Source organism: Gossypium arboreum, chromosome 11 (assembly GCF_025698485.1).
Source record: "Gossypium arboreum isolate Shixiya-1 chromosome 11, ASM2569848v2, whole genome shotgun sequence".
Lineage (NCBI taxonomy): Eukaryota > Viridiplantae > Streptophyta > Magnoliopsida > Malvales > Malvaceae > Gossypium > Gossypium arboreum.
The window spans coordinates 110533225-110553240 of record NC_069080.1 but is presented as its reverse complement, the minus strand read 5'-3'; the positions used below and the strand labels follow the sequence as shown (position 1 = coordinate 110553240).

Genomic DNA, 20016 nt, shown 5'->3' with positions numbered 1-20016 from the left:
AAGAAAAAGAAAAAAGAGAAAAAAGAAAAAAAAATGGAGAGGCTAAGGTGAAAACCCGTAAAGGGCGCCTTGAGACCAAAGGGGTTTTGAGTTGAAAACCCGAAAGGGCAGCTAAAATTTGGAAAGTCATGCAGTGACCTTGCTATACCGGATTCGACGAGAAGTGAAGTATGTTACATATCGAGGCATCAACAAATTACTTTGGATCTTTTAAACACATGTTGAACTCAAGAAAGTCTTCATGGATCTGGTGTATATACGCTCAAGCGGCGATATCTGGGGCATCTGATTTTTGTCCTATTTACTATCTTTGGATTCTTTTTCTTCTCAAAGATATGTTCTCAGGTTAATCTTTTTGCATTCCTTCCAATAATTTGTCCAAATCTAATTATCCTAAGGATCAATTTATTTGTCTCCCATTATTCATAAAGCATGTTGCATTGAAATAATGATAGATAAACTAAAATATCTTCACAAACGAAGTTTTGCATATTACTCTGGAAATTTTTAGATAATACAAGAAACTGAAACAAGACAATTGTTTAAGGAATTCCTATATGTATGGGTTGGAGATACTCGAGAGATTTTCTTCTTCAGTCCAAAAGGTGGTTGGACTTTTTAAGCAATATTGATCTTAAGAAAGGATCATTTTATAAACATCTTCAGTGGGTTGTAACATTCAGGGAATGGTACAGTAGACCAAATTAATGGAGAAGATTAAAGGCATTCAAGTAGAGTATGATTGATATGTTGAGAAGAATGAGGTGGGAAGCTCGATAGATGAATGAGTGATGACGTCTGAAATAGGAGTTATTTTCATAAACATTTTGCATCATAATATGTCTAATTAGGAGCATTTGACTCATTTCGATCATGTCATCTTAATTATTTGGCATAAGCATAAATTCCAGGAAATCAATTCTACAAGTGGATTCCCCAGTGGACAATGTAGCAAGATTGATTGAAAATTACAAAATTCAGCACCTTAATCCCCAGTAGGGTAACAGGTTAAATTTGCAGATCTTATCTCCCTAAGTAGTAGTGGAGTAGATCGAAGACTCGCCTTAACCCCCTAAGCAGTAGGGTAACAGGCTAAAATTATAGATCTTATCTCCTAAGCAGAGTGGAATAGATCATCCGAGATTCGGACGTGCCCAAGGCGCCTTGAGCGAGATATGGTCACTATGAGTTCCTAGTGATGCCGTTTGGGCTCACTAATGCCCTACGGTATTTATGGATTTAATGAATCGGATCTTTAGACCATATTTGGATCGATTAGTAGTCGTGTTCATTGATGACATCTTGGTCTATTCAAGAAATGAGACCGAACATCTTGAACACTGCGGTTAGTCTGCAAATTTTACGGGACAAGCAATTATATGCTAAGTTACAAGTGTGAGTTACGGTTAAGAGAGGTTAGCTTCTTGGGTCATGTGGTATCGCATCGGGTATTGAGTCGACCGAATAAAATTTCAGCCATACTTAATTGGAAGCCTCAGAAATATTCTGAGGTTCGAGACTTTTGGGGCTTCAGGTTATTACAACGATTTGTAAAAGGCTTCTCAACGATAGCCACGCCGATGTGGCTACTCCAAAAGGGCGTTAAGTTCGAATGGACGGAGAAATGCCAAAAAGTTTCGATCAATGAAAACTTATTTGTGAAGCCCCAATTCTAGTGCAACCCGAGTCCGCAAAGAGTTTGTCATCTATAGCGCCTCTCTACTTGGGTTAGGTTGCGTATTAATGCAAGAAGGTCGAGTTGTGGCCTGTCGTCGAGGCAATTAAAGCCACATGAGAAAAATTATCCGACTCATGATCTCGAATTGGCTGCCATCGTATTCGCCTTAAAGATTTGGCGACATTACTTATTTGGTGAAAGGTGCCATGTATACTCGGATCACAAAAGTCTCAAATATTTGATGACCCAAAGAGACTTAAATCTGCGACAAAGGCGTTGGCTCGAGTGTTAAAGGATTATGAGTGATCATTGACTATCACCGGAAAGCGAATGTGGTTGCGGATGCCTTGAGCGTAAATCGTTATTCACTTCTGAGCGATGAATGTGCACTTATGCATCCGATCCGACGGTGTGTTAGTGGCTGAATTGAAAGCCAAACCATTATTGACACACAAATTCGAGAAGCTCGAGAAAGTCAACGCGAGTTGGTTGCAAAGCAGGCTGCATGTGTTCGAACAAGGACTCGGAGTTTGAAATCGGCGATGCGATTGTTTGAGGTTCAAAAGTCGTCTGTGTCCCAAAGAATTGAACTCATTTCGATAATTGAATGAAGCCCATTGTAGCGAATGGCAATCCACGAGAGTACGAAGATGTACAATGAATTGAAGCGTCGGTTTTGGTGGCATGGTATGAGCGAGACATCTCGACTTTGTTTGAGATGTCTAATATGTCAACAAGTGAAAGCGGAACATCGGTGCCTTGGATTACTTGACCAATCACGATACAGTGGAAATGGGATCGAGTCACAATGGACTTTGTATCCGGACTGCCATTGTCGACAAGTAAGAAGGATGCGGTTTGGGTCGTGGTAGATCGATTGACTAAGTCGGCCCACTTTGTCCCGTCGTCTGGATTTTCAATGGACAAATTAAGCGGAATTATCGTTTCTCAGTTGTGAGATTACAGGGTGCCTATTTCTATCGTGTGGGATAGAGATCCGAGATTTACCTCGCGATTTTGGAAAAAGTTGCAAGAAGCTTTGGGTACCAAGTTGCATTTCACCGCCTTTCACCCCAAATCGATGGTCAATCCGGCGGATAATTCGAGATACTTGAGGATATGTTAAGATGTTGCGTCCTCGAGTTTAGTGGTTCATGGGAGCGGTATTTGCCGTTGATTGAATTAACACAACAACGACTTTCAATCAAGTATTAAGATGGCACCTACGAGGCCTTATGCGATCGTAAATGCCGTCGCCATTGTTTTGGATGAGCTCGGTGAAAGCAAGATTTTCGGGTGGATTTGATTAGGGATCTGAGCAGAAAGTGAAAGTAATCCGTGAAAGTCTGAAGATAGCCTCCGATCGTCGAGAAGTCGTGACGGATCTGAAGCGTAAGGATATCGAGTATCGGTGGGTGATAAAGTGTTTCTCAAGGTATCGCCTTGGAAAAGATACTCGAGTTGCCATAAGGGCAAGTTGAGCCCAAGGTTCATTGGACCATATGAGATATCGAGCGAAGTCGATCCGGTGGCATATCGCGATTTTTGAACTCAAAAGGTTCACGATGTCTTTCACGTTTGATGCTTGACGCTATAGATCCGATCCATGCGTGATTAGTCCATCGAAATTGAAATTCAAGCTAATATGAGTTATGAGGAAGAACCGATTCGTATCTTATCACGAGAGTGAAAGAGTTGCGAAACAAGCGGGTTCCGCTAGTGAAAGTGTTATGGCTCAAGCACGGGATAGAAGAAGCTACTTGGGAGACCGAGAACTCTATGAAAGAACGATATCCAAACCTATTTACGGTAAGATTTTGGGGACGAAAATTTCTTAAGTGGGGAGAGTTGTGACAGCCCAAAATTGACCCTAGTCGGAATGTGGTTTCGGGACCACAAAACCGAGGCATAAAATAATTAAAATTTAATTTGATGCCTATGATATGTGTTAAATTGTGTATGACATTTTGATGTTTCAATTTAGAATTATAAATGTGAATTTCACTAGAAAGGACCTAGTAGTAAACTTTGAAAGTATGATGGGGAAATGTGTGATGACTAGTTGAGCATGCATGCAAAAATAAGGGATTTGCATGTCAAATTTCCCCAAGGATGGTATAGTGGCCGGCCATGACAAGGGAATATGGGCAAGGAAGACATGTTATGACATGTTTTGTTAATGCATGATGTGATAAATGATAAAAAATTAAGCATGTAGGAAGAGAAACAAAAAATCAAAATTTGCTCATCCTTCCCCCCTTTGCGTGAGTGAAAGAGAAGCAAAGAAAAAATTTTGTTCACCTATTTTTCTCTTCTTTGGCCGAAAATACTAAGGAAGAAGGAAGGATTTTGCTTCATTTTCTTTGTTTAGAAGAGATCTAGAAGGAAATTTGGCTAAACTTGCAACAAGAGTAAGGTATGTATGAGGTTGTGTTGGGAGTTTCATGCATGTTTTGGTTGCTAATTTGATGTGCATGTTAGCCATGGCTCAAATCTTTGTTATGCCATGGAAATGGCATTTGGCCAAAGTTGTTATGGTGATAAAGCCATTGCATGCTAAGTGTGAAGCTTGATGATGGCATGCAATGATGGATTGTCTACTCATGAGTAAGATTTTGAGCTTTCTTTTTGTTTTATCATGATTGAAGTTGAAAAGGAGCATGATTGTCATATTCCATGATGCATTCTTGAGCATGATTCATGCTTCTTGCATGTTAGTTAAAATTTGTGTTTTGGATGGCTATGGACACCTTGAAATTGCCACGCTCATATATGCATATATATGATTGCACATTATGTTTTGGTTATGAACTAAGTGATGAATAAATTGGTTTAAAGAAGAAGATGTGGAAGAATGCTTGGAAATTGCAAGCACAATTACTAACACATATAAGTGCTTGATGCTATATTATAAGTTTTGGGCCACAATGTGCAAAGCATTAATTAGTAAATTGCATGCTGTTTTGTGAGGTATTAAGTGCAAAATTGACCTCAACATGTACATGAATATTGTTGGGTAGCCTATTGAAGGCCTTAGCATTTCCTTGATGCTCGAATAAATTGTATTGAATTGCTTGATGTAGTATAAAATGTGCATGACCGTTGTGTATTCAAGCTAAAGGGTGGCCATATGACCATTTAAACTCCTTGTCATATTCGCCATAAGCTAGCACAATGAGGTTTTAATAAATTGAATTTGTTTGAATTAGCTCAAGAGCTTAGGGCCACAATTGGACAAGGGAAGGAGAAAGTGATCGAATAGCGAAAAAAGCCGTTCGACAACATCCGAGGTAAGTCCTCAAGGTGACCCTACTTGAATTATGTGAAATAAAGTATGGATGTGTATTGATTATTGATTATGTATGCATGAGTATTTGAATTCTACGGGCTAAGTCCGGCGAATATGCTTGTGACTATAATTGCGTTTGAGCCTTAATAAAAATGAATTATGTATGTCCAATGATAATTGATGTATGTGTTCATGGGAAATTGAATGATATCCGGGCTAAATCCGAAGACAATTATGCTGGAAATTATATCCGGGTTAAGACCGAAACAATTGTGCTAGTGGCTACATCCGGGAAGACCGGGCATTTGGGAGACATTCTATCCGGCTAAGACAAGGCATTTTGCACATGGTTATATCCGGTTATATTCGAAGAATCTTGGGCTGGAGGTGAGTGTTGGTTGCTGTAATAAATTCAATGAGTACACTCAAAAGCCCAAAGAATGAAATCGTTTATATGTGCATTGGAAAGTCGACATGTTTGAGCAACATTCTCAATCGACTAATGAATTTCAGTTATTGAATTGATTGATACTTTGTGAAATTATATAATGATGAAGTGTGAAGTGAATTGTATTAATGAAATGATGCATTTGGTTATGTGAATGTATTGCTGTAATTAGAGTTGATTATATTCCTTGAGACTTACTAAGCATAAAAATGCTTACCCGTTCTTTTGGCTCCGGTTTTCTAGATTTAAAAAACGGTTTGGGATCGTTAAGTAAGTCATCCACACTATCAAGCCTCCATTTTGGTATAAATTTTGGTTGAACTTGAGATGGCATTATAGGACTACCCCTTGTTTGTTAAATATGTTGTGATGTAAGTATTGGCCATCGAAAATGGCTCGGGAAACATGAACTTAGAATAATTGTGGTTTGTATGTATATATTTGGTGTCATGATGTGGCTATGGCTTGGAAATGGGAATGTTGGTCATATGATCAGCCATTGGCATGGTTAAAATGATCATATATGAACCTATGTATGGCAAGACTAGTTGGTTCATGGAGACTACCAAATAGGTAAGACCTACCTTAAAACAGATGCTGCCAGCTGCAGTGACGCGAATGTGAAAAATCACCAAAATTCGTAGGAATGGAATTAAATAGTGAATAAGCTATGTAAATGAACCTTGATGAGTCTATTTTCATATGGAAGAAACGAAATGGTGGATATCTCCTAAAGTCAACGTTCGAATGGACCAAGTTGTATTAAGTAATACAAAAGACATAATTTAATTACAGATTTGACTACTTCCATGACAATGATACTGATGTAAGCATTGGAAGTGGGAAGAGACAAGGGTAGTAGTTGAAGAACAATTCATCAGAAATGGAAAAACATAGACTAGCTCAAAGACTGTAATGTATAAATAGTCATGTTCTGCAGCAGAGTTCCTCATCCTCTCCAAAGCAATCAAAATTCCATTTATCACAATGAAAACTGCCCATTTCATCCTAATATTTTGTCTCTTGGCTCTGGCTTCCCCATTTGCCTATGCATCTGATCCTAGTCCTCTCCAAGATTTCTGCGTAGCCATCAATGACCCCAAGGATGCTGGTAAGTTTTGTTTTTATCTCTTCTTCTTAAACTTGACCTTCAAATAAAACATTCTACAACCTCTTCATGGCATGGTACATGAAATTATAACATTCTTCTTCTCGTCTCCACCAGTGTTTGTTAATGGGAAGTTCTGCAAGGACCCAAAGCTTGCTAAAGCGCAAGACTTTTACTATTCAGGGCTCAACATCCCCATAAACACATCAAATCCAGTGGGATCGACTGTTACTCCAGTTAATGTTGCTCAAATACCAGGGCTTAACACTCTTGGCATCTCATTGGTTCGAATTGATTACGCACCAAATGGTGGCCTAAACCCCCCTCATACTCACCCTCGTGCCACCGAAATCCTAGTCGTTGTGGAGGGCACACTCTACGTTGGCTTCGTGACATCCAACACCGATAATCGTCTCATTACCAAGGTCTTATACCCTGGAGATGTATTTGTTTTCCCAATTGGTCTCATTCACTTTCAATTCAATGTGGGGAAAACCAATGCCGTTGCCTTCGCTGCTTTGAGTAGCCAGAATCCTGGTGTTATTACCGTAGCAAATGCAGTGTTTGGATCAAATCCACCCATCAATCCCGATTTTCTCGTCAAGGCTTTCCAATTGGACAAGAATGTGGTGAAAAATCTTCAGTCAAAATTCTGGTGGGCTAACAATTAGGGTATAATTCAATTTGGATTCAAATTCACAATTTGTTTGCAATAATCTTTGACTTGTTTCCTTTTCTACAATAATAATTTTTTTTTTGGAAAGAATAAATATAAAAATTATTTGCTTATGTTGCTGTAAGCTTCTTTGTTAAGTAATGAAATTTATTGTTTTCGTTATTGCTATTTTTACTTACTTTTTTTTTTGTTTGATTAATAATTTATATTCATTTTTCATTTTTTATGGCAAGATCAGAATTCTTTGCATTTTAAATATAAAAATTCAAAAAAAAAAACTCTTTCAAATGATGCTAAATATAAAAAATTTAAAATTTAATGTTATCTAAACTGGACTGGACCGACTGATCGGAGTGAGAACCGGTTGGATATTAGGCCGACAAGACGTAAAAAATCAGTTGACTTAAAATTGGTATAGACTGCTTGAACTGAGCTAAAAAATGGTTTGAACTGATTTCTAATTGATCAAGGCAATTGATTTCCTGAACAACTAATCCAATCGATTCAAAGCAAATAAATTCTTGAAAAATAAATTTTTTTTTTATAAAAAACGAATTAACCTCCAGTTCAGCTGATTTTTTAGCCCGGTTTAACTAGTTCATACTAACTTGCAGGTCAACTAATTTTTTACCTCTCATCGGATCGATACCCTAACTAGTTCTTGACCCAATCGATCTAGTCCAGTTTAAATAGCATTAAATTTTATCATTTCTTATGTTTTTAAAATAGTTTTTAAAACATCTTTTTATCTTTTATTTTTAAATAGTTTTTTTAAAACTTATATATACTTTTTATTTTTTATGTTTTTAAATAGTTTCCTTAATGATTTGACTTGTTCTTTTCTTGTGTTTTAAGCTATATTTATTATGTACCCGTATGCCACTTAAGAAGAAAAATTGTTGAGCACTTTAGCGACAACCATTCCTTAGCTGATTCAACTATAGGAACATAAGCAAGTATGAGCATTAATTGGTGCAAGAAGTTTCTATTTGGAATGCAAGGTTAGGTCAATCCTGCATGAAGTTCGACTATAGGAACATAAGCAAGTAATGTTTTTTTTTCCTTTAAATTTACAAATTTTTCATTGAAAGGTAATTTCTTAATTATCATACTCCCCAAATCAAACAATGCAATTCGACACACCTTAAAAAAGCAACATTGGATTACATAAACTAGATTATAATAGATTACATTAACAATGAAAGAACCACTCCATCACTACTAGAAACTAGAAAACATGACACCCCTAAAGCATGTTGCTTTTGCCAAAGAGTGAGCTATCTCATTAGCCACTCAAAACACCATAGAGAAAGCCACTTCTCCTGTAACACCCCGAACCCGAGACCGTCGCCGGAGTCGAACACGAGGTGTTAACAGACTTCAAACCACTTATGGAGAATTTCCCAGACAAGCTGCCAATCTGTGTACTAGTCGCTTCAAAAATCATAACTTGAGTTTTACAACTCAAAAATCAGTTTCGTAATTTTTCCCTGAAACTAGACTCATATATCCATCTACAGATTTTTTTCTAGAATTTTTGGTCAAGAAAATTAGTACAGTTTATTAGTTAAAGTCTCCCCTGTTGTAGGGATCGACTACACTGACCTTTGTGCGTTACGAATTGGATATCTCCCTGTACAGGGCTTCAATACTGATGCCGTTTGTTTCTATAGAAACTAGACTCAGATAGGAATCTACACATATAAGGCATGAATTCTAATTATTTCTGGATAATTTATGGTAAATTTTCAAAGTCGAAACATAGAATCCAGAAACCGTTCTGGCCCTATCTCCCGAAATCTTGAATATATCTTAAAATACAGCTCATATGATCGTTTCGTTTCGTCCATATGAAAATAGACCCATCAAGCTTCGAGTACGTAATTTTTTTAGCAATTAATTCCACTTCTACTATTTTTAGTGATTTTTCGATCTCATATCACCGCTGCTGTCCGCAACAGTTACTGCAGTAGACTATGCCAATTTCATGAATCCTTCCTTAGCCTTACTAATCATCCATCATACATGACACAAATTATGGCCACCTTATCAAAATTAAGGTTTCTAAGACTCGTGGCTATGGATTCTAGCATCCCACTCAAACGACCACATAGGCCATTTTCACATGGCTTAAAGCTTACAACCCAAAATTTAACAAAACAAAATAGCCCATACATGCCAAATGTTCTCCTAAGTCGACTAAGAAGACAATACCAAAATTGCTCGCGGTGTGATGACTTAGTTGTGATTCACTGAACACCCAAAAGGAGACGAGCCCAAGGAACCTAAAATGGGTGACAAGAAAACACCGAGTGAGTTTATAACTCAGAAGTCATAAGCATTCCACGACCATCCATTAATAACATTATCATAAAATGAAATAATGAAACAAGGCCAAGTGTTCTAGCCATACCGAACTATACCATAGTTCCTTAGATCCTTCGGATCAATCTCATACCAAGTCATACATTTACATTTCATATACTATTCAATAGGATATTTGAAGCAATTTCCATACATCATTTCATTTCGCAACAATCATGCAATTGAAATCATCACATAGATTTAAATCTTACCACTCCACCCCGAGCATGAACATAGCATCTATTAGCCATGAACTCAAGGTACTTACTCTTTCCGCTGTCCATACTCATCTCGATAGAGTCACGCCTCCATATAAATATTCACTCGGAGATATATGTAGAGTTCGCACACATGGTGCTTAATACTCAATCACGCACACTTAGTGCCACGTGATTCAAGCCCGCACACATAGTGCCATATAGTCCCAACTCGCACACTTAGTGCCGTACATTACAAGCTCGCACACTCAGTGCCAATCTCGTCACCGTACACATCTATTTCTCGCACACTTAGTGCCGAAGCATACTTCCTACACATTTCACTATCTCTTTTACGTTCAACAACATCATCTTTTCATACACATACATTTGTATATATTTCATTTCATTAAACACAATTGCATAGATATTACAATCATTTAAGCAATATCAAATATATGCTTAATGACTTACCTAGTGTTGGGTAAAATAGTCCAAGTCGGCTACTCGATGACCTTCGTCTTTCCCTTGCTTGATTCTCCTTCTTTAACTCCTTGAGCTTAATCAATAAATCAACTAGTTTAACCATCTTGCTAAACATTCATAATTCAATTACACATGCATATGTATGTTTGTATATTCGCAACCATCCTCACTTATTACCCATTTAGTCAACAATCTAAGCCAAGATAAGGCTTCAATATGGTTGCCTCTAACCGAATACATGCACACCAATTTCCTTCATGTGGCGAATATGCATGTCCATGTTGAGGCCATTTATGCACTTATTACCACACAAAACAGCATACATTTTACTAACTAATACCTTTCCATATTGTAACTCAATACACATCTATCATTTCCTTCATAACCAAAACATCATCATAAGTAAGTATATACCTTAAGATAGTATATACGTCATACCAATACATCATGCTCAAACATATATACATATATGTATGCTAGAGCCGAATCTCAAGTTGATTGTAACTAAACATGAACATGATTTGAAACACAAATCTTACTCTCCATGCAAAGAGCATAAATCACACTTGGGGATGTACCATGGCGAATACATCACAACACCATAATTTTGGTCATAATTACACAAAGAACTTAGTATATCATTCAAAAATGCTCAAAGAAAATCTAAGAGTCCTCAACCCACCATCACATGTATCATCATCAAGCTTCATATTTAGCATGCAATGGCATTAACTCAAAATCCACCTTGGCCAAATACCATCCCCATGATATAACAAAGATTTGAACCATGGGCTAATAAGAACATCAAGTTAGCAACCAAAAACATGCATGAATCTCATGGCACAACATCAAACATACCTTAATCTTGATGCAAATATAGCCAAACCTCTTCCTAATCCTCTTCCAACCCAAGCATGAAGCAAAATTCCTCCTTCCCTCTAGTATTTTCGATCAAGAGAGAATGAAATGGATGAGCAAAATTTTTTTCTTTTCTTTTCTTCCATGTACGGCAATGGGGGGGGTTTCACTCACACACACATTTTTTTTTTCTTTCCTTATTACCCATACTTATTTGTTTATTGTTTCTCCCTAATGCACCAACAAAACATGTTTCATGACATGTTTAGCCCATACTCCCTTGTCATGGCCGGCCATCACTTGTAAAAAGAGGGTATTTGACATGCAAGGCCATTGTTTTGCATGCATGCTTTAATTAGTCATCATACATTTCCCCATCATACTTTCAAAGTTTTCTAATAGGTCCTTTCTAGTGAAATTCACATTTATAACTCTAAATTAAAACATCAAAAATGTCACACATGAGTTAACACATGTTATAGGCAATAAAATAAATATTAAATTATTTTTATGCCTCGGTTTTGTGGTCCCGAAACCACATTCCGACTAGGGTCAATTTTGGGCTGTCACAACTCTCCCCCACTTAAGAAATTTTCGTCCCCAAAATCTTACCGTAAATAGGTTTGGGTAACGCTCTTTTATAGAGTTCTCGGGTTCCCAAGTAGCTTCTTCCATCCGTGTTTGAGCCATAACACTTTTACTAACGGAACCCTTTTGTTTCGCAACTCCTTCACTTCACGAGCTAGGATACGAATCGGTTCTTCTTCATAACTCATATCGGCTTGAATTTTAACCTCGATGGACTAATTACGCATGCGACGGATCAGACCTATAGCGTCGAAGCATCGAAACATGAAAGACGTCGTGAATCTTTTCAAGTTCGGGGCAAAATCAAACGATACATAATCGGACCGACTCGTTCGGATATCTCATATGGCCCGATGAACCTCGGGCTCAATTTGCCTTTACGGCCAAATCTGAGTATCTTTTTCCAAGGCGAAACTTTAAGAAACACTTTATCTCCCACTTGATACTCAATGTCTTTTCGTTTCAGATCCGCGTACGACTTCTAACGATCGGAGGCTATCTTCAGATTTTCACGGATTACTTTTACTTTTGCTCAAAGATCTTTAATCAAATCCACTCCAAAAATTTTGTTCTTACCGAGCTCGGTCCAAAACAATGGTGTACGGCATTTACGCCCGTACAAGGCCTCGTAAGGCGCCATCTTAATACTTGATTGAAAACTATTGTTGTAAGCGAATTCAATCAAAGGTAAGTACCGTTCCCATGAACCACTGAACTCGAGGATGCAACATCTTAACATATCCTCAAGTATCTGAATTATCCGCTCGGATTGACCATCGGTTTGGGGGTGAAAGGCGGTGCTGAAATGCAACTTGGTACCTAAAGCTTCTTGCAATTTCTTCCAAAATCGCGAGGTGAACCTCGGATCTCTATCCGACACCACAGAAATCGGTACCCCGTGTAATCTCACAATCTGAGAAACGTACAATTCAGCTAGTTTATCCAATGAAAATCCGACGCGACGGGGATAAAGTGAGTGACTTAGTCATCTATCAACAACAACCCAAATCGCATCCTTCTTACTTGCTGACAATGGCAGTCCGGACACAAAGTCCATTGTGACTCGATCCCATTTCCACTCGGGTATCATGATCGGTTGAAGTAATCCTGAAGGTACTTGATGTTCCGCTTTCACTTGTTGACATATTAAACATCTCGAAACAAAGTCGGAGATGTCTCGTTTCATACCATGCCACCAAAACCGACGTTTCAAATCGTTGTACATCTTCGTACTCCCCGGGTGGATTGACATTCGGCTACAATGAGCTTCGTTCAGAATCATCGAAATGAGTTCTAAATTTCTTGGAACATACAAACGATTTCTGAACCTCAAACAATCGTCATCATCAATTTGAAACTCCGATTCCTTGTTCGGAACACACTCGGCCCGTTTTGCAACCAATTCATCGTCAACTTTCTGAGCTTCACGAATTTGATGAGTCAATAATGGTTTGGCCTTTAATTCGGCTACTAACACATTGCCGGGTAGAATAGACAAGTGTACATTCATTTCTCGTAAAGCAAACAGTGATTTCCGGCTTAAGGCGTCCGCAACCACATTAGCCTTTCCCGGGTGATAATCAATGACAAGCTCATAATCTTTTAACAACTCGAGCCAACGTCTTTGTCGCAGATTTAAGTCTCTTTGAGTCATCAAATATTTGAGACTTTTGTGATCCGAATACACATGGCACTTCTCACCAAATAAGTAATGTCGCCATATCTTCAAGGCGAATACGATGGCAGCCAATTCGAGATCATGGATCGGATAATTTTTCTCATGTGGCTTTAATTGTCTCGACGCGTAGGCCACAACTCGACCTTCTTGCATCAATACGCACCCTAACCCAAGTAGGGAGGCATCACTATAGATGACAAACTCTTTGCCGATTCGAAGCTGTATTAGCACTGGAGCTTCGTCAAATGAGTTTTCAATTGGTCGAAACTTTTTCGACACTTTTCCGTCCATTCAAACTTGACATCTTTTCAAGCGGTTTCGTCATGGGTGTGGCTATCATCGAGAATCCTTTTACAAACCGTCGGTAGTAACCGCAAGTCCCAAAAGCTCGAACCTTAGTAATATTTCTCGGAGGTTTCGATTAAATATGGCTGAAATTTTGCTCTGTCGACTCGAATACCCGTCACGCAGATACCACATGACCCAAGAAGCTAACCTCTCTTAACCGTAACTCACACTTGCTTTGAACTTAGCATATAACCGCTTATCCCGTAATATTTGCAACACTAATCTCGGATGCTCCACATGTTCGGTCTCGTCTCTTGAATAGACCAAGATGTCGCCAATGAACACAACTACAAACCGATCCAAATATGGTCGAAGATCCAATTCATCAAATCCATAAATACCGTAGGGCATTAGTGAGCCCAAACGGCATCACTAAGAACTCGAGTGACCATATCTCGTCTCAAGGCGTTTTGGGTATATCCGATCTCGACCAAGAATCGATAATAGCCCGATCTCAAATCTATTTTGAGAACACCGAGGTTCTTCAGCTTGATCGAACAAATCATCGATACTGTGATAACGGATATTTGTTCTTTATTGTCACTTTATTGTCGACGATAGTCGATGCACAACCTCATGGTTCCGTCCTTCTTTTCACAAACAACACCGGTGCACCCAAGGTGAAAAACTCGGCGAGCAAAACCTCTATCCACCAACTCTTGCAACCGAAGCTTTCAACTCCTTTAATTCCGTTGGTGCCATACGACACGGAGCTATCGAAATCGGTGTGGTCCCGGTACAAGCTCAATACCAAACTCTATCTCCGAACAGTGGCAAACCCGGTAATTCTTCAAGAAAAACATCCGGTATTCACAAACCAAACACTGATTCGGTTTTATTTCTAACTCCTTATCATCAATTACATACGCAAGGTATGCTTCGCACCCCTTTCTTACATATTTCTGGGCCAACATTGATGATATTACAGCTGGCAACCCCTTTAAGTCCGTAGACTCAACTCGGATCATCTCATTATTTCCGCATCTCAAATCAATAGTCTTGCTTTTGCAATTCACAACCGCATCATGCACGGTCAACCAATCCAACCCAAGAATAACATCAAATTCATCGAACGGCAAAAGCATCAAGTCCGCCGGAAAACAGGAACCTCGAATTACTAGGGGGCATCTCTTGCACACTTTATCAACGAGTACGTATTGACCCAAAGGGTTTGACACTCGAATTACGAACTCAGTAGACTCAACAGGTAGAGTCTTACTGGATGCTAAGGTTTCACATACATATGAATGAGTAGAGCCAGGGTCAATCAATGCAATCACACTAGTATCAAAGAGAGTGAAAGTACTAGTGATAACGTCAGGGGAGGATGCCTCCTCTCGTGTGCGGATAGCATATGCTCTAGCAGGAGCATGAGTCTCAGATCGAACAACCGTATCGAGACCCTCTCGATTACCACCCCTACCTCCCAAGTCCTCGGGGTCTACCTCTAGCCGTCATCCCACTAGATCTTGTACCTTGCATCTTATTCTTCTCATCTAGCTCGTGCAATCTCTAATGAAGTGGTCCTTGAACCGCATCCATAACAGCCCTATAATAAGACTTACCCCAACATTCACCTATGTGTCGTCTTCCACATTGGGGCATTCGGGCTTTTCTTGACGATTATTGCCCACACTAGCTACCAAGTAGCTCGTGAGTCCATCGATGGTCGTGCTCTAATGGACATCCCCGATTGCCCTCGACTTATTTGTGTCCTCTCGAACTTCTTTACAGAAAATGGAGCCTTGCCGTCGATCTTTTACGATAATCTCTAGCTTCAAATTCAGCCTTCCTCTTCTCCCTTCCGAGCTCTTCCGCCTTGTGTGCTCGTTCAACTAGTGTTACAAATTCTTTTATCTCCAAAATACCCACCAGTAGCTTTAACTCTTCATTCAATCCCTCTTCAAATCTTTTGCACATAGCAACCTCATCAGCCACACACTCCCGAGCATACCGACGAGTCTTACGAACTCATGTTCAGATTCGACATCTTGTCATACGACCTTGCTTGAGCTCCAAGAATTCCTTACGCTTTTGATCGATGAACCGTTGACTAATGTATTTCTTTGAAATTCGTTTGGAAGAAATCCCAAGTAACTTGTTCCTTTGGGACTATGGAAATTAAGGTCCTCCACCAATAGTAGGTTGAGTCTCGCAACAAGGATATAGCACACTTAAGACATTCATCGGGTGTGCATGACAGTTCATCAAACACTCTAATGGTGTTATCAAGCCAGAACTCGACCCTTTCGGCATCATCAGTAACTATGGCCTTAAACCTCGGCCCCACGCTTCCTAATCAAGTCCACGGTGGTTTACTCACCTCACGGGATCAGCAATCGATGGCATTACGGGCTCTTGGGGTGGATTATTTACATTTGGGAATGGTTGGACAGCCGGATTGGTTCGGGCATATTGCGCGACCCACTCGTTCATCATGGTGAAGAAGGCTTGTTTCGCCCCTTCATCTTGATTATTCGCGGATGACTGAGGCTCAACAGGCGGTGTCCCTTGCGCAGGAGCAGCCGCTACACTTTCAACATCATCCGCCAAGGGTCTCTCTACCCCGGGTTCCATTTGTTAATCAAAACAAAAATTTCAACCGTCAGAAGTCATCACATTTTTAAGCACTAACACATTGGCATGTATAGCTAGACTCACACGCGCTACAGTAGTCCTAGAACTGTAACACCCCAAAACCCGAGACCATCGCCGGTGTCGGACCCGAGGGTTAACAAACCAAGTTCACATGTTTTTGCCCACCAATTTGACATTTCCAGTCAGGCTGGAAAACTGCGTCACTGTCGCCTTAAAAATCATATCTCGAGTTTCAAAACTCGGAAACTGGTTTCGTAAATTTTCCTGAATTTAGACTCATATATCCATCCATGGATTTATTTCTAGGATTTTGGTCGGGCCAATTGGTACAGTTTATTAGTTAAAGTTACCCTGTTACAGGGATCGACTGCTCCGACCTTCGCGCGGTATAACTTGAATATCTCTCTGTACAGGGCTTTAATTCTGGTGTCGTTTGTTTCTAATGAAACTAGACTCAAAATGGAATCTGTACATATAAGATATATCTCCTAATTCTTTTTGGATAATTTATAGTGAATTTTTAAAGTTGCGACAGGGAACCCAGAAACCATTCTGGCCCTGTCTCACAATAGCTTTAATATCTCTTAACCTGTAACTCCTATGACCGTTTCATTTCTTCCATATGAAAATAGACTCATCAAGGTTCATTTACATAGCTTATTCACTATCTAATTCCATTCCTATGAATTTTGGTGATTTTTCACATTCACGCCACTGCAGCTGGCAGCATCTGTTTTAAGATAGGACTCACCTATTTGGTGGTCTCCATGATTCAACTAGCCTTACCATACATAGGTTCATATATGATCATTTTAACCGTGCCAATGGCTGATCATATGACCAACATTCTCATTTCCAAGCCATAGCCACATCATGACACAAAATATATACATACAACCCACAATTAGTCTAAGTTCATACTTCCCTTTTCGAGCCATTTTCGCACGGCCGTACATACTTACATTACAACATATTTAACAAACAAGGGTAGTCCTATACATGCCATCTCAAGTTCAAACAAAATTTATACCAAAATGGAGGCTTGATAGTGTGGATGACTTGACTTCAACGATCCCAAATCCGATTGCCTTGAGCGAAATCTAGAAAACTAAGAGCCAAAGCAACGGGTAAGCATTTTATGCTTAGTAAGTCTCAAGGAATATAATGAACTATAATTTACAGCAATACATTCACATAGCCAAATGCATCATTTCATTAATACACATTCTTACTTCATACTTCATCATTGTATAAGTTCGCAAAGCATCAATCAATTCAATAACTGAAATTCATTAGTCGATTGAGCGAATGTTGCTCAAACACGCCGACTTTCCAATGCACATATAACGTACCTTATCCTTTGGGCTGTCCGAGTGTACTAATTAAATTCATTTCAGCAACCAACACTCACCTCCAGCCCAAGATTCTTCGAATATAACCGGATATAATCACGTGCACAAATGCCTTGGTCTTAGCCCGGATAGAATAACTCGCACGAATGCCTTCGGCCTTAGCCCGGATATAACCACTAGCACAATTGCCTTCGGTCTTAACCGGATATAATTTCAGCATAATTGTCTTCGGCTTAGCCCGGATATCATTCAATTTCTCATGCACACATACATCAATAATCATTGGACATACATATTTCATTTTCGTTACTAAGGCTCAAACACAATTAATATCATTAGCATGTTCGCCGGGACTTAGCCGGTGGAATTCAAATACTCATACACACATAATCAATAATCATACACATCCATATTTCATCTCACATAATTCAAGTAAGGTCACTTCTTGAGGACTTACCTCGGATGTTGTCGAACGGCTTTTTCGGCTATTCGATCACCTTTTCCTTCCCTTGTCCAATTGTGGCCCTCTTGGCTCTTGAGCTAATTCAAACAAATTCAATTTATTAAAACCTCATTGTGCTTGCTTATGGCGAATATGACAAGGATTTTAGATGGTCATATGGCCACTCTTTAGCTTGAATACACAATGGTCATGCACATTTTATACTACATCAAGCAATTCAATACAATTTGTTTGAACATCAAGGAAATGCTAAGGCCTTCAATGGGCTACCCAAGGCGAATATTCATGTACTTGTTGAGGTCAAAATTTGCACTTAATACCTCACAAAAACAGCATGCAATCTACTAATTAATGCTTGCACATTGTGGCCCAAAACTTATAATATAGCATCAAGCACTTATATGTGTGCTAGGTCAATTGTGCTTGCAATTTCACAAGCATTCTTCCACATTTTCTTCTTTAAATCAATATATTCATCACTTAGTTCATAACCAAACAAAATGTGCAATCATATATATGCATATATGAGCATGGCGAATTTTCAAAGTGTCCATAGCCATCCAAAACACAAACTTTTAACTAACATGCAAGAAGCATGAATCATGCTCAAGAATGCATCATGGCCAAGTATGACAATCATGCTCCTTTTCAACTTTAATCATGATAAAACAAAGAGAAAACTCAAAATCTTACTCATGAGTAGAAAATCCATCATTGCATGCATCATCATCAAGCTTCACACTTAGCATGCAATGGCTTTATCACTATAACAACTTTGGCCAAATACCATTTCCATGGCATACCAAAGATTTGAGCCATGGCTAACATGCACATCAAGTTAGCAACCAAAACATGCATGAAACTCCCAACACAACCTCATACATACCTTAATCTTGATGCAAACTTAGCCAAATCTCCTTCTAGATCTCTTCCAAACCAAGCATGAAGCAAAAATCCTCCTTCTTCCTTAGTTTTGGCTCAAAGAAAGGATGAACAAAATTTTTTCTTTCCTTCTCTACAACTCACGGCAATGGGGTATGCCACTCTCTCACACACATTTTTTTTTCATTCTTTTCTTACCCATGCTTATTTGTTTACTATTTCTCCCTAATGCCCAACAAAACATGTTTCATGACATGTTTGACCCATATTTCTTTGTCATGGCGGCCATTACTTGTAAAAGGGGAATTTGACATGCAAGTCCATTATTTTGCATGCATGCTTTAATTAGTCATCACCTATTTTCCTATCGTACTTTCAAAGTTCACTACTAAGTCCTTTCTTATAATTTAGCACCTAATTAATAAAAATCGAGACACGAAATATTTACGCATACCAATTCCACATACAATAAGTACGGAATATAACACTTAATTATTCTTGTGACTCGGTTTCGTGGTCCCAAACCACTCTCCGACTAGGGTCACATTCGGTGTCACAACTCTCCCCACTCAAGAGATTTTCGTCCCCAAAAGCTTACCAGTAAATAGGTTCGGATATCGCTCTCTCATTGAGTTCTCGGTCTCCCAAGTAGCTTCTTCTATCCCGTGCTTGAGCCATAACACTTTCACTAGCGGAACCCGCTTGTTTCGCAACTCTTTCACTTCTCGTGATAGGATACGAATTGGTTCTTCCTCATAACTCATATTAGCTTGAATTTCAATTTCGATGGACTAATCACGTGCGATGGATCGGATCTATAACGTCAAGCATCAAACGTGGAAGACATCGTGAACCTTTTGAGTTCGGGGCAAAATCAAACGATATGCCACCGGACCGACTCGCTCGATATCTCATATGGCCCAATGAACCTCGGGCTCAACTTGCCCTTACTACCGAACTCGAGTATTTTTTCCAAGGCGATACCTTGAGGAACACTTTATCA

General features: G+C 39.1%; 1 protein-coding gene across 2 annotated transcripts; it reads left to right on the top strand.

Moving 5' to 3' along the window:
* Window positions 1-6372: 6372 nt before the first annotated feature.
* LOC108466648 (germin-like protein subfamily 1 member 14) lies at window positions 6373-7355 on the top strand. Of its 2 annotated transcripts, none has more exons than XM_053021914.1 (2): window positions 6373-6520; window positions 6605-7355. In XM_053021914.1, the coding sequence occupies exons 1-2, from the start codon at window positions 6403-6405 to the stop codon at window positions 7192-7194; spliced, it is 708 nt and encodes a 235-aa protein (XP_052877874.1). In that variant the 5' UTR covers window positions 6373-6402; the 3' UTR covers window positions 7195-7355. The 2 variants fall into 2 exon arrangements, with proteins under 2 accessions (XP_052877874.1, XP_017622521.2); XM_017767032.2 differs by having other exon boundaries at window positions 6373-6526; window positions 6641-7355.
* The last annotated feature ends 12661 nt before the right edge of the window (window positions 7356-20016 follow it).

Coding starts and splice junctions, on each gene's coding strand:
- LOC108466648 (XM_053021914.1), top strand. CDS start 6,403: ATGAAAACTGCCCATTTCATCCTAATATTTTGTCTCTTGGCTCTGGCT. Junction 6,521..6,604: donor AGCCATCAATGACCCCAAGG/ATGCTGGTAAGT, acceptor ATGGCATGGTAC/ATGAAATTATAACATTCTTC.